General features: G+C 40.1%; 1 protein-coding gene across 2 annotated transcripts in view; it reads right to left on the bottom strand.

The window, feature by feature from the left end:
• Nucleotides 1–15864, bottom strand: part of cntnap3 (contactin associated protein family member 3) — a 217379-nt gene that overhangs the window by 60934 nt on the left and 140581 nt on the right. For both annotated transcript variants that reach the window (XM_064977502.1, XM_064977503.1), the window contains exon 16: nt 15154–15324. In XM_064977502.1, coding sequence (XP_064833574.1) covers nt 15154–15324 — 171 coding nt within the window. The remainder of the gene's footprint in view (nt 1–15153; nt 15325–15864) is intronic.

Genomic DNA, 15864 nt, shown 5'->3' with positions numbered 1-15864 from the left:
ATGGTTCCCAATCAGAGGCAGCTGTCTATTGTTGTCTCTGATTGGGGATCATATTTAGGTAGCCTTTTCCCAACTGTTGTTTGTGGGATCTTGTTTTTGTATTGTTGCTTTTGATCCCTACAAGGCTGTACGTTTGTTTGTTTCTCTTTATTATTTGTGTTCCTGGTTCACATTCTAATACATTTTGATGAACCCAAATCACGCTGCTCCTAGGTCTACCCATTTTGACAAACTTTTTTTTATTTTTTTTATTTTTTTATTTCACCTTTATTTAACCAGGTAGGCTAGTTGAGAACAAGTTCTCATTTGCAACTGCGACCTGGCCAAGATAAAGCATAGCAGTTTGAACAGACAACAGAGTTACACATGGAGTAAACAATTAACAAGTCAATAACACAAGTAGAAAAAAAGAGAGTCTTTATACATTGTGTGCAAAAGGCATGAGGAGGTAGGCAAATAATTACAATTTTGCAGATTAACACTGGAGTGATAAATGATCAGATGGTCATGTACAGGTAGAGATATTGGTGTGCAAAAGAGCAGAAAAGTAAATAAATATAAACAGTATGGGGATGAGGTAGGTAAAATTGGGTAGGCTATTTACCGATAGACGATATACAGCAGCAGTGATTGGTTAGCTGCTCAGATAGCAGATGTTTGAAGTTGGTGAGGGAGATAAAAGTCTCCAACTTCAGCGATTTTTGCAATTCGTTCCTGTCACAGGCAGCAGAGAACTGGAACGAAAGGCGGCCAAATGAGGTGTTGGCTATAGGGATGATCAGTGAGATACACCTGCTGGAGCGTGTGCTACGGGTGGGTGTTGCCATCGTGACCAGTGAACTGAGATAAGGCGGAGCTTTACCTAGCATGGACTTGTATATGACCTGGAGCCAGTGGGTCTGGTGACGAATATGTAGCGAGGGCCAGCCGACTAGAGCATACAGGTCGCAGTGGTGGGTGGTATAAGGTGCTTTAGTAACAAAACGGATGGCACTGTTATAAACCAGCATCCAGTTTGCTGAGTAGACTGTTGGAAGCTATTTTGTAGATGACATCGCCGAAGTCGAGGATCGGTAGGATAGTCAGTTTTACTAGGGTAAGTTTGGCGGCGTGAGTGAAGGAGGCTTTGTTGCGGAATAGAAAACCGACTCTAGATTTGATTTTAGATTGGAGATGTTTGATATGAGTCTGGAAGGAGAGTTTACAGTCTAGCCAGACACTTAGGTACTTATAGATGTCCACATATTCTAGGTCGGAACCATCCAGGGTGGTGATGCTAGTCGGGCGTGCGGGTGCAGGCAGCGAACGGTTGAAAAGCATGCATTTGGTTTTACTAGCGTTTAAGAGCAGTTGGAGGCCGCGGAAGGAGTGTTGTATGGCATTGAAGCTCATTTGGAGGTTAGATAGCACAGTGTCCAAGGACGGGCCGGAAGTATACAGAATGGTGTCGTCTGCGTGGAACGTTACACATTTAGTTTATATGTTTATACAAAGGTCTTCCTAACTGCCCATCTTGTCTGAATGGATCATTTTAATTAATTAAAGTTGTAAAGTTGGGAGGCGGCTTGCTTTAGCTCTTTAAAAATATTTTTGAGGTAGTGGAAGAAGTTTAAAAAGTTGTACATTACTATATAAAGAAAAACAATTACATATGGTCAAAGTTATATTTACTAAAATAATTGGTCTGATTATTTTGATAGACTACTATAATACTATTTGTCTACATGTAGTCGGGTGTGCAACTTTGGGCACTTTTTACAATTTATTTATAACACTTTTTGAATACATTTGTACATGAACTTGTATTGAATATTATTTTAAGTGATTTTGAAGGTTTTCCTAATCTTAATAATTCAACACAACGCCTGAATGTATAAACTTGCCTTTGTGACAGCTGAAAACATGTATTTATCATAAAAAAAATAGATTTTTCCAAAGGGAGCAGTCCGTGTACATGCACTCTTTCTTCAGGTTCTGATAGCACAAAGACTCAATAAGGTTCTCAATGTTGCTGCAGCTGATCACTTTGTGATACCGTAGTTTGTCCGCCATGGACTGGAGGTTGGTGCGGGTTTTGCAGAGGTGTGTGTCCCTATCCTGGCCAGTGGGCTTGACAACCCAAAAAGGACATCTTTTGCAGAATTCAGTGTAGGACATTTTAATCTCTGAATATTCCCTCTTAAAATTCTGATAAAGGTTCTGAATTGTGCCATTCAAGAGGCACTTCTGCTTTTTCTTCTTGTTCCTCATTAGTGTGCCCTTTTTCCCTGTTGGTGCTCTACTGTTGGCATCACGTTCATAGAATCTAGTGATTTTCTCTTCTGTGGCTGTGCTAATTATGTTACACTGCATTTTCCTGGGGTATTGAAGACTTGTTAGCCTGTTTTCATTTGCCCTTTGACCAGACCATACTTTCTCAGGATGTTGCCTCTGAGCATTTTTGAAGCTACTTGTTTGTCCAGTTGAATTGCTATGGTTAGAGATTCCAAAACCCTTCTATGGATTATATGGCAACAACACAACAAACCAAATGTTATTTGTCACATGAGCCGGATACAACAGGTGTACATTAGAACTTAAAGTGAAATGTTTACTTTCAAGCCCTTAACCAACCATGCAGTTAGAAAATATAAAAAATAATAATAATAATTAAAGAGCAGCAGTAAATAACAATAGTGGGGCTATATACAGGGGGTACCGGTACAGAGTCAATGTGTCGAGGTAATTGAGGTAATATGTACACGTTGGTGGAGTTATTAAAGTGACTATGCATAGATAATAATAATAATAAAGAGGAGCAATGCAACTGTTCTGGGTAGCCATTTGATTAGATGTTCAGGAGTCCTATGGCTTGGGGGTAGAAGCTGTTTAGAAGACTCTTGGACCTAGACTTGGCGCTCCGCTACCACTTATCATGCAATAGCAAAGAGAACAGTCTATGACTAGGGTGGCTGGAGTCTTTGACAATTTTTAGGGCCTTCCTCTGACACTGCCTGGTATAGAGGTCCTGGGTGGCAGGAAGCTCGGCCCCGCTGATGTACTGCGCACTACCCTCTGTAGTGCCTTGCCGTCGGAGGCCAAGCAGGTGCCATACCAGGCAGTGGTGCAACCAGTCATGCTCTCGATGGTGCAGCTGTAGAAACTTTTGGGAATCTGAGTACCCATGCCAAATCTTTTCAGTCTCCTGAGGAGAAATAGGTTTTGTTGTGCCCTCTTCATGACTGGCTTTGTTGTGCTTGGACCATGTTAGTTTGTTGGTGATGTGAACACCAAGGAACTTGAAGCTCTCAACCTGCTCCACTACAGCAACGTCGATGAGAATGGGGACGTGCTCGGTCCTCCTTTTCCTGTAGTCCACAATTATCTCCTTTGTCTTGATCACGTTGTTGTCCTTGCACCACATGGTCAGGTCTCTGACCTACTCCTTATAGGCTGTCTCATCATTGTCGGTGATCAGGCCTACCACTTGTGTCATCGGCAAACATAATGATGGTGTTGGAGCCGTGCCTGGCTGTACAGTCATGAGTGAACAGGGAGTACAGGTGGGGACTGAGCACGCACCCCTGAGGAGCCCCTGTGTAGAGGATCAGCATGGCAGATGTGTTGTTACCTACCCTTACCACCAGGGGACGGCCCATCAGGAAGTCCAGGATACAGTTGCAGGGGGAGGTGTTTAGACCCAGTTGCAGGGGGAGGTGTTTAGACCCAGGGTCCTTAGCTTAGTGATGAGCGTTGAGGGCACTATGGTGTTTAATTTCATGGCCACAGACATGAGTGCCAGGGGTCTGTAGTCATTTCGGCAGGTTAACTTAGTGTTCTTGGGCACAGGGACCATGGTGTTCTACTTGAAACATGTTGGTATTACATACTCAGACAGGGAGAGGTTGAAAATGTCAGTGAAGACACTTGCCAGTTGGTCCTGGAGTACACGTCCTGGTAATCAGTCTGGCCATGCGGCCTTGTGAATGTTGATCTGTTTAAAGGTCTTACTCACATCGGCTGCGTAGGGCATGATCACACTGTCATCCAGAAAAGTTGATGTTCTCATGCATGTTTCAGTGTTACTTGCCTCGAAGTGAGCATAGAAGTTATCTAGTAGGCTCATGTCACTGGGCAGCTCTCAGCTGTGCTTCCCTTTGTAGTCAGTAATGATTTGCAAGCCTGCTACATCCGACGAGCGTCGGAGCTGGTGTAGTACGATTCGATCTTAGTCCTGTATTGAAGCTTTGCCTGTTCGTCGGAGGGCATAGCGGGATTTCTTATAAGCTTCCAGGTTAGAGTCCTGCTCCCTGAAAGCGGCAGCTCTACCCTTCAGCTCGCTGTGAATGTTGCCTGTAATCCATGGCTTCTGGTCGGGGTATGTACGTACAGTCACTGTGGGGACGACTTCACCGATGCACTTATTGATGAAGCCAGTGACTGATGTGGTGTACTCCTCAATGCCATTGGCAGAATCCCAGAATATATTCCAGTCTGTGCTAGCAAAACAGTCCTGTTGTTTAGCATCTGCTTCATTTGACCACTTTTTTATAGACCAAGTCACTGGTGCTTCTTGCTTTAATTTTAGCTTGTAAGCAGGAATAAGGAGGATAGAATTAATGGTCAGATTTGCCAAATGGAGGGCTAGGGAGAGCTTTGTACACGTCTCTTTGTGTGCAGTAAAGGTGGTCTAGAAATGTTTCCCTCTGGTTGCACATTTAACATCCCTGCATTAAAGTCCCCGGCCACTAGGAGTGGCGCCTCTGGATGAGTGTTTTCCTGTTTGCTTATGGCGGTACACAGCTCATTGAGTGTGGTTTTAGTGCCAAAATCAGTCTGACAGTTAAGAAAAATACAGATGAAAACTCTCTTGGTTAATAGTGTGGTCTACAGCTTATCATGAGATACTCTACCTCAGGCGAGCAAAACCTTGAGACTTCCTTAGATATCGTGCACCAGCTGTTGTTTACAAACATACATAGGCCCCTGCCCCATGTTTAACCAGAGTCTAACAAATTCTTTGTCCAATTCGAGATGAATAATCGCTGTTCTGATTTCCAGAAGCTCTTTGAAGTCATAAGAGATGGTAGCAGCAACATGATGTACAAAATGAGTTACAAACAATGCGAAAAAACAAACAAAATGGCACGATTGGTTAAGAGCCAATGAAACAGCAGCCATCTTTCACAACAAGCTGTTCAGAAGGAGTGATAGGAGTGGGAAAAAGGTGCTCATGCAGTAATAAAATAAAAACGTCACCTCTCAAAGCCTACTTCTTAACTCTTAACTCTTCTTTTATTTTGATTTCAACAAAAATTAAAATGTGCCCATGTATTGATGTTTCAGCATTCTCTCAACTAAGAGTTAAGTGGATGAGTAATATCTACCATCTTAGTATGGATGAAGCCTGACCTGGAATATGAACCTAACTGAAGCTGGCTAGCTGTATAATATCCTGAGTAGATTTAGCTTGCTTCATAGTATACCATTCTGATCTTGTCCACATTCTGACTGTGCCCACATTTTCCCGAAATATGTCTACACATGGTATTAAAATGTGTCTCATACTCATACTCCACTGTGTCCGCATTGTGACCAGATCTCCTGGTCCATCCCTGTATGTAAATTATTTAGATATTCTTTTAAAATAAAATAAATAAATAAATATTAAGACACATATTGATTCCATCAGTCAATAGTGCCACCTGTCAGTGATTTTAGAAAGTGGAATACCAGAGAAGTAGACCATGATTTCATACCCTTTCAATTGATGTCTAAAGTGCTGGAAAAGTGGTCAAATTAGAAGCAGATATTGTTGTTCTGATTCGAATAGCAGAGAATAAAAGGAAATTTTCATACGCTCTAACTTTTTGTCTAATTTGTTGGGAAATTGGTAAAAATGTCAGTTATTTATAAAAAGATAGAGAAAATGATGCGATAAAACCGCAATATTTTGATTCGTATGTGTTATTTTTGTACAGATTTGATTATCAGAGACATAGAGGACCTTCCAATACTTTTTGTCTAACACACACACACACACACACACACACACACACACACACACACACACACACACACACACACACACACACACACACACACACACACACACACACACACACACAACATCACTGTGCATTGGGCCCTGTCTGTGTAGGGATGAGCATTTTTTTATAGCATGATTTGTTTTGAATGGCCAGCACTGTAAGAAATAATATGTGAATTTATCTATATGCCAACAGATATGCATAATTTATCATAACTATTACAGATAACAAATCTTAATAGCTAAATTGCCCCATATACATTACCGGTCAAAAGTTTTAGAACACCTTTTCATTCAATGGTTTTCTTTATTTTTACTATTACATTGTAGAATAATAGTGAAGACTTCAAAACTATGTTATAACACATATGGAACCATGCAGTAACCAAAAAGCATATGTGGGAAATCCTTTAAGAATGTTGGGAAAGCATTCCAGGTGAAGCTGGTTGAGAGAATGCCAAGAGTGTGCAAAGCTGTCATCAAGGCAAAGTGTGGCTATTTGAAGAATCTCAAATACAAAATTAATTTTTATTTGTTTAACACTATTTTGGTTACCACATGATTCCATATGTGTTATTTCATAGTTTTGATGTCTTCACTATTAATCTACTATGTAGAAAATAGTAAAAAATAAAGAAAAACCCTGATTAGGTGATTAGGTGTTTAGAATGATTAGGTGATTAGAATGATTAGGTGTTTTTGACCGGTAGTGTATAATGATATATACATATATGTATATATAAAACAAGCAAGTGCCATTCCTTCTAGAGGTCGACCGATTATGATTTTTCAACGCCGATACCGATTATTGGAGGACCAAAAAAGCCGATACCGATTAATCGGCCAGTTTAAAAAAAATTAAAAAATTGTTTTTGTAATAATGACAATTACAACAATACTGAATGAACACTTATTTTAACGTAATATAATACATCAATAAAATCAATTTAGCATCAAGTAAATAATGAAAAATGTTCAATTTGGTTTAAATAATGCAAAAACAAAGTGTTGGAGAAGAAAGTAAAAGTGCAATATGTGCTATGTAAGAAAGCTAACGTTTCAGTTCCTTGCTCAGAACATGAGAACATATGAAAGCTGGTGGTTCCTTTTAACATGAGTCTTCAATATTCCCAGGTAAGAAGTTTTAGGTTGAAGTTATTATAGGAATTATAGGACTATTTCCCTCTATACCATTTGTATTTCATTAACCTTTGACTACTGGATGTTCTTATAGGCACTTTAGTATTGCCAGTGTAACAGTATAGCTTCCATCCCTCTAGTTAGTGTGTGCTAACTAGCTAGCCATTTCACTTTCGGTTACACCTCATCTCGGGAGTTGATAGGCTTCAAGTCATAAACAGCGCAATGCTTGACACACAACGAAGAGCTGCTGGCAAAACGCACGAAAGTGCTGTTTTAATTCATGTTTATGCGCCTGCTTCTGCCTACCACCGCTCTGTCAGATACGTGTATGCTTGTATGCTCAGTCAGATTATATGCAACGCAGGACACGCTAGATAATATCTAGTAATATCATCAACCATGTGTAGTTAACTAGTGATTATGATTGATTGTTTTTTATAAGATAAGTTGAATGCTAGCTAGCAACTTACTTTGGCTTACTGCATTCGCGTAATAGGCAGACTCCTTGTGGAGTGCAACGAGAGAGAGGCAGGTCGTTATTGCGTTGGACTAGTTAACTGTAAGGTTGCATGATTGGATCCCCCGAGCTGACAAGGTGAAACTCTGTCGTTCTGCCAATAAACAAGGCAGTTAACCCACCGTTCCTAGGCCGTCATTGAAAATAAGAATGTGTTCTTAACTGACTTGCCTGGTTAAATAAAGTTTTTTTTTTTTAAATGGCAAATCGGCGCCCAGAAATACCGATTTCCGATTGTTATGAAAACTTGAAATCGGCCCTAATTAATCGGCCGTTCCGATTAATCGGTCGACCTCTAATTCCTTCCACCTACCCAAGGATGTCAGTGTACAAACATTGGTTAAAAACCTAACTGAGGAACTAAATTAAACCTTGTGTAAAACCCTAGATGGAGTTGCACCCATAAAACCTAAAAACATTTGTCATAAGAAACTAAACTATACAGAAAATACCTGATCCCTGAAGCAAGCTTCCAGAAAATTGGAACGGAAATGGCGCTGCACCAATCTGGAAGTCTTCCTAGCTTGGAAAGACAGTACCGTGCAGTATCAAAGAGCCCTCCCTCACTGCTGCTCGGTCATCCTATTTTTACAACTTAATTGAGGAGAATAGAAACAATCCAAAATGTATTTTTGATACTGTCGCAAAGCTAACTAAAAAGCAGCATTCCCCAAGAGAGGATGGCTTTCACCTCAGCAGTGATAAATTCATGAACTTCTTTGACGAAAAGATCATGATCATTAGAAAGCAAATTATCCTCTTTAAATCTGCGTATTTCTCCAAAGCTCAGTCGTCTTGAGTCTGCACAACACTGCCAGGACCTAGGATCAAGGGAGACACTCAAGTTTTTTAATACTGTATCTCTTGACACATTGATGAAAATAGTCATGGCCTCTAAACCTTCAAGCTGCATACTGGAGCCTATTCCAACTAATCTACTGAAAGAGATGCTTCCTGGGCCCTCCTATGTTGAACATAATAAACGGCTCTCTATCCACCGGATGTGTACCAAACTCACTAAAAGTGGCAGTAATAAAGCCTCTCTTGAAAAAGCCAAACCTTGACCCAGAAAATATTTGAAAAACTATTGGCCTGCATTGAATCTCCCATTCCGCAAAAAAAAAAAAATGCAAAAGCTGTTGCGCAGCAACTCACTGCCTTCCTGAAGACAAACTATGTATATGAAACACTAGTCTGGTTTTAAACCATATCATAGCACTGAGACTGCACTCGTGAATGTGGTAAAGGACCTTTTAATTGGGATAGGGGGCAGCATTTTCACTTTTGGATGAATAGCGTGCCCAGAGTGAACTGCCTCCTACTCTGTCCCAGATGCTAATATATGCATATTATTATTAGTATTAGTATTGGATAGAAAACACTCTGAATTTTCCAAAACTGTTTGAATGATGCCTGTGAGTATAACAGAACTCATATGGCAGGCGAAAACCTGAGAAAAATCCAACCGGGAAGTGGGCCATCTGAGGTTTGTAGTTTTTCAAAGCTTGGCCTACGGAATACACATTGAGATATGGATAAAGTTGCACTTCCTACGGCTTCCACTAGATGTCAACCGTCTTTAGAAACTTGAAAGAGGATTATACTATAAAGGAGGGGCTCATGAGACCTCTGAGGCAGTGTTCTGGCAGAGTGCCTTGGTCTCATGACGCTCGCTCCCGACAGAGTTACCTCTCATTCCAGTGCATTTCTTCAGACAAAGGAATTCTCCGGTTGGAACATTATTGATGTTTACTGTTAAAAACATCCTAAAGATTGATTCCATACATTGTTTGACATGTTTCTAAAGGACTGTAACAGAACTTTTTGTCTGGATGAAGTGCCAGCGCCTCATGAAGATGGATTACTGGGCTGAACACATGAACAACAAGTGGCTTTTTGGATAAAAATTATGGACTTTATGGAACACATCAGTCATTTATTGTCGAACTAGGATTCCTGGGAGTGCCTTCTGTTGAAGATCATCAAAGGTAAGTGAAAATGTATGGTGTTGTTTCTAACTTCTGTTGACTCCAAAATTGCGGATATTCCTCTGGCTGTTTTGGGTTCTGAGAGCTGTTCTCAGATTATGTTTTCCCGTAAAGTTTTTTTGAAATGTGACACAGCGGTTGCATTAAGGAGAAGTCTATCTTTAATTATGTGAATAACAATTGTATCTTTTATCAATGTTATTATGAGTATTTCTGCAAAATCACCGGATGTTTTGGAATCAAAACATTAATGCACGTAACGCGCCAATGTAAACTAAGATTTTTGGATATAAATATGCACATTATCGAACAAAACATACATGTATTATGTAACATGATGTCCTGCGAGTGTCATTTGATGAAGATCATCAAAGGTTAGTGATGAACTTGATCTATATTTCTGCTTTTTGTGACTCCTCTCTTTGGCTGGAAAAATGGCTGTGTGTTTTTTTGACTTGGCTATGACCTAACAATCATATGTTTTGCTTTCGCTGTAAAGCATTTTTTAAATCGGACACGATGGGTAGATTAACAAGATGTTTATCTTTCATTTGCTGTATTGGACTTGTTAATGTGTGAAAGTTACATATTTCAAAATATTTTTGAATTTTGCGTGCTGCCTTTTCAGTGGAATGTTGTGGAGGGGTTCCGCTAGCATATCACCTGCCCTAGATAGATTAATGGAGTCAGACCAAGGCTCTGCATCTGTCCTCCTGCTCCTAGACCTTAGTGCTGCTTTTGATACCATCGATCACCACATTCTTTTGAAGAGATTGTAATTCCAAATGGTCTACACGGACAAGTTCTGGCCTGGTTTAGATCTTATCTGTTGGAAAGATATGAGTTTGTCTCTGTGGATGGTTTGTCCTCTGACAAATAAACTGTACATTTGAGTGAGTTGAGTCACTGACGTGATCATCCTGTCTGGGTTGGCAGCCCCCTCAGGTTCGTACGGTGAAGGAGATATTCGTGGGCTATACTTGGCCTTGTCTCTGGGTAGTAAGTTGGTGGTTTGAAGATATCCCTGTAATGGTGTGGGGGCTGTGCTTTGGAAAAGTGGGTGGGGTTATATCCTGCCTGGTTAGCCCTATCTGTATTTATGCTACAATAGTTTTTGTCGGGGGCTAGGATCAGTCTGTTATATCTGTAGTATTTCTCCTGTCTTATCCGGTATCCTGGGTGAATTTAAGTATGCTCCCTCTAACTCTTTCTCTCTCTCTCTTTTCTCTCTCTCTTCTCTCAGAGGACATGAGACCTAGGACCATGCCTCAGGACTACCTGGCCTGATAACTCATTGCTGTTCCCAGTTCACCTGGTCGTGCTGCTGCTCCAGTTTCAACTGTTCTGCCGGCGGCTATGGAACCCTGACCTGTTCACTGGACATGCTACCTTGTCCCGAACCTGCAGTTTTTGACTCTCTCTCTCTCTACTGCACCTGCTGTCTCTAACGCTGAATGAAAAGCCAACTGACAAAAGCCAACTGACATTTATTCCTGAGGTGCACCCTCTACAACCACTGTGATTATTATTATTTGACCCTGCTGGTCATCTATGAACATTTGAACATCTTGGCCATGTACTGTTATAATCTCCACAGGGGACAGCCAGAAGAGGACTGGCCACCCCTCAGAGCCTGGTTCCTCTCTAGGTTTCTTCCTAGGTTCCTGCCTTTCATGGGAGTTTTTCCTACCTACCATGCTCCTACATCTGCATTGCTTGCTGTTCGGGGATTTAGGCTGGGTTTCTGGACAGCACTTTGTGACATCAGCTGATGTAAAAAGGGCTTTATAAATACATTTGAATGATTTCAAACGTATTTATTGAAACCGTAATATCAATTTGTTATGTTATATACTGGAACACAAACGTCAAAATCTTCCACTCTATTACAGCTGACTTCATCCATTCTTTTACAAATGAAATCATCCACTTACAACTGAAAAACTCATATGAAAGCCCCCAGGGGCTCTCGGAGAGTGAGAATATGTGTAAAGTCTGGTATGATGAAAGCATATAAAATTGAAATTATTGATAAAGCCATAGAATGAATTATTGGTTTGCACTTTGAACATAGGGTGTCAGATTATTGTTTTGTTGTGTTTTCATGCTATTTTCCACATGAACAGGGGTAGAGATGTATCCTCCTTCTAATGTCATTTGTTAAGTCAAGTATACCTACATACAGAAGCAGATGCTATTTACATATGTGGGGATCTTAACAGTCGAATTGAGAGGTTACATGACTAAATACAGTTGAAGTCGGAAGTTAAAAAAGGTGTAGACCTCCACAAGTCTGGTTCATCCTTGGGAGCAATTTCCAAACGCCTGAAGGTACCACGTTCATGTGTACAAACAATAGTACCCAAGTATAAACACCATGGGACCACTCAGCCGTCGTACCGCTCAGGAAGGAGACACGATCTGTCTCCTAGAGATGAACGTACTATGGTGCTAAAAGTGCAAATCAATCCCAGAACAACAGCAAAGGACCTTGTGAAGGTGCTGGAGGAAACAGGTACAAAAGTATCTACATCCACAGTAAAACTAGTCCTATATCAATATAACCTGAAAGGCCGCTCAGCAAGGAAGAAGCCACTGCTCCAAAACCACCATAAGAAAGCCAGACTACATTTTGCAACTGCACATAGGGACACATATCGTACATTTTGGAGAAATGTCCTCTTGTCTGATGAAACAAAAATAAAACTGTTTGGCCATAATGACCATCGTTATGGTTGGAGGAAAAAGGGGGAGGCTTGCAAGCCGAAGAACACCCCCAACCATGAAGCACGGGGGTGGCAGCATCATGTTATGGGGGTGCTTTGCTGCTGGAGGGACTGGTGCACTTCACAAAATAGATGGCATCATGAGGATGGAAAATTATGTGGATATATGAAAGCAACATTTCAAGACATGAGTCAGGAAATTAAAGCTTGGTCGCAAATGGGTTTTCCAAATGAACAATGACCCCAAGCATACTTCCAAAGTTGTGGCAAAATGGCTTAAGGACAACAAAGTCAAGGTATTAGAGTGGTCATTACAAAGCCCTGACCTCAATCCTATAGAACATTTGTGGGCAGACCTGAAAAACAGTGTACGATCAAGGAGGCCTACAAACCTGACTCAGTTAAACCAGCTCTGTCAGGAGGAATGGGCCAAAATTCACCCAACTTATTGTGGGAAGTTTGTGGAAGGCTACCCAAAATGTTTGACCCAAGTTAAACAAGTTAAAGGCAATGCTACTAAATACTAATTGAGTCTATGTAAACTTCTGACCCACTGGGAATGTGATGAAAGAAATAAAAAATGAAATAAATCATTCTCTCTATTATTCTGACATTTCACATTCTTACAATAAAGTGGTGATCCTAACTGACCTAAGACAGGGAATTTTTAATAGGATTAAATGTCAGGAATTGTGAAATACTGAGTTCAAATGTATTTGGCTAAGGTGTATGTAAACTTCTGACTTCAACTGTACATGATATTGATGATATTAAATTGAGTGTTGCTTTGGATGACTCTGTTAATCATCATGGGGAAACCCTATTAGAATTCCTTCAGGACTCTAAAATGTGTATCATTAAAGGAAGGATAATCCCCTTAAGAGATAACTTTACATCCATATCTGGCAAAGGAAAAGCTGTGGTGGACTATATACTTACCTCCACGACTGTCTAGAAACTTGTTTGGATTTTAAGGTGTTACCCTCTAAACAAATGTTGGAAGACTGTGGGTAATGGTGGAAGACTGTGGATAATGTTGGAAGACTGTGGATAATGGTGGAAGACTGTGGATGTTTTAACTAAATTGGAGAAAAATGTACACTTCCTGATAATTCCCTTTTATTTATGATCTTTTCTGTTGGCCACAAACTTTCCCAACCAAATATAACTGTGCATCACTCAGGGCAAAATATACTGTACATACACCACATAAGCCTAAATTTAAGAAAATAAATGTGCCAAATGACCTCCTGTGTCATTGAAATGGCATGTAGAGCTCTGGTGGAACTCTGCAAAGATGCCAAGAAACCAAATTTGATTTAGATGTGTGGTATGAAAAATGTTGTGATGTCATATATTCTGAAATGGGAAAACAATTATGAAAATAGAAATACACCGCCAAGCCCAGGACATTTTACAAGCTGAATAAGGCTTGTTGGAATGACGAGTTAAGAGACCTATGGTCTATAATGTACTTATATTTACAGTGTAAAGATAGAAATACAAGAGAACCATGTAGGAAGGAGTTTTCGAACAAACAGCATGTGTTTGATAAAAGACTGCACCTATTCAAACTGAGATATCAGAGAAGGCAGTTATTACGCCATGAGGAGATACAGACTAGAAATCCTCAACCATTTTGGAGGGAAATTAAACAAGGTAGGACAAAAACTACTTAAGAACATTATAATGGAAGTCAGGGAAGAGCTAGGTGGGGCTGAACTCTGATGTTACACAGGTACTTAAGAGTGGGAGAAGTGGTTTGGTAGTTTGTTCTCAGGTAACAAAAAGTTAAGTCTATAGTGAATCCCATTCCCAAATCTTCAAAAAAAAATCCTGAAAGTACCACTGAACTATAGAGGCGTATTTTATTAAGTTCGGTCTATAAATTATATTCATGCATCCTCAACAATAGGCTAATGACCTTTTTGGAGGATCAAAACATTCTGGTGTATGAACAAAATGTATTTCGTAAATCTGGAGCCTGTATAGATCATATCTTCTCGGTCTGTACAATAATCAGAAATAGATTACACAAAAAGAAGCCTACTTTTGCATGTTTCACTGATTTCCAGAAAGCTTTTGATTTTGTAAATAGAGATATTTTAGCCTATAGTTTGTTTAAGACAGGGGTTGATGGGAAATGTTATCTTACAAAGTAACAATTGCTTGTGTGTGTGTGTGTGTGTGTGTGTGTGTGTGTGTGTGTGTGTGTGTGTGTGTGTGTGTGTGTGTGTGTGTGTGTGTGTGTGTGTGTGTGTGTGTGTGTGTGTGTGTGTGTGTGTGTGTGTGTGTGTGTGTGTGTGTGTGTGTGTGTGTGTGTGTGTTAATGAATATCGTACAGATTATCACAGACTTTGTTTTCTTTGTTTATAAATTCTTTGACAAAATAAATTCAACAGTTAAATATTGGAGTAAGATATGATGATGAAATGCCAAGTACATTTTTATATGCTGGTTATATTAACATGAACATGTTATTATGTGCAGTCAATTGGTGTAAAAGATGGAGATTTTCATCCACTCTATTTCAGTTTACTTCATCCACCCTATTACAGTTGACTTCATCCACCCTATTACAGCTGATATCATCCACCCTATTACAGCTGACTTCATACACTCTACTTATAGCTGAGCTCATCCACTCTATTACAGCCAACTTCATCCATTCTATTACAACTCACTTCATCCACTCTAATTACAGCAGACTTTATCGACTCTATTACAGCCGACTTCCTCCATTCTACTTACAGCTGAGTTCCACCCGTATGAAGTCTTTGATGCCCAGGTTTTCCAGGAAGACTCCTGAAGCAGCGGTGGTTTTGAACAGGAAGGAGATGTCTGCACTCAGCTCTCCGTGGAACGTGGGGAAGTGCAGATATGACGTCTCTTTGTTGAAGAACGCTGCGTTCCAGAAGTTCTCTGAGGAAATTATGGAAATCCATATATTTACCATTTACATGTACATACATTTTGGTCGTTTAACATACTCTTATCCAGAATGACTTAGTCAGTGCATTCAGCTAAGGTAAGTAAGACAACCACAAATCACATAGGTGTGACAACCATAACAAGGTGCTGATTGAGAAAAATGGTGCTTATTGTAAACTAAGGTCTAAATAGACTGAGAACAAAATAAGAAGTGGCTTCGAGAGTATATGTCCTCAACTTGTTTCGTTCTCAGTTCATAATAATGATCTGTTGATGAGACTGTCAGGCACATGAACAGGCCAACTGTTTCTTCTAATTCATCTTAATTATATTCCACCTCTGCTTCCCCCGTTTATGTCTAATTTACTAAGATAAATATTTCAGGTAACCAAGGATGCAATTAGGAATAAAAAAGAGATTGGGACTCTTGATTCATCATTGCCTGATTAACAACTACCTACCGCCATCAGCATAAGTGCATAAAAGAGAGAACATTGTTTTTGTAACCATTCTGCTAATGTGGTACAGATA

This window comes from Oncorhynchus masou, chromosome 11, assembly GCF_036934945.1.
Source record: "Oncorhynchus masou masou isolate Uvic2021 chromosome 11, UVic_Omas_1.1, whole genome shotgun sequence".
NCBI lineage: Eukaryota > Metazoa > Chordata > Actinopteri > Salmoniformes > Salmonidae > Oncorhynchus > Oncorhynchus masou.
This window is presented reverse-complemented; position numbering and strand designations above follow the sequence as displayed.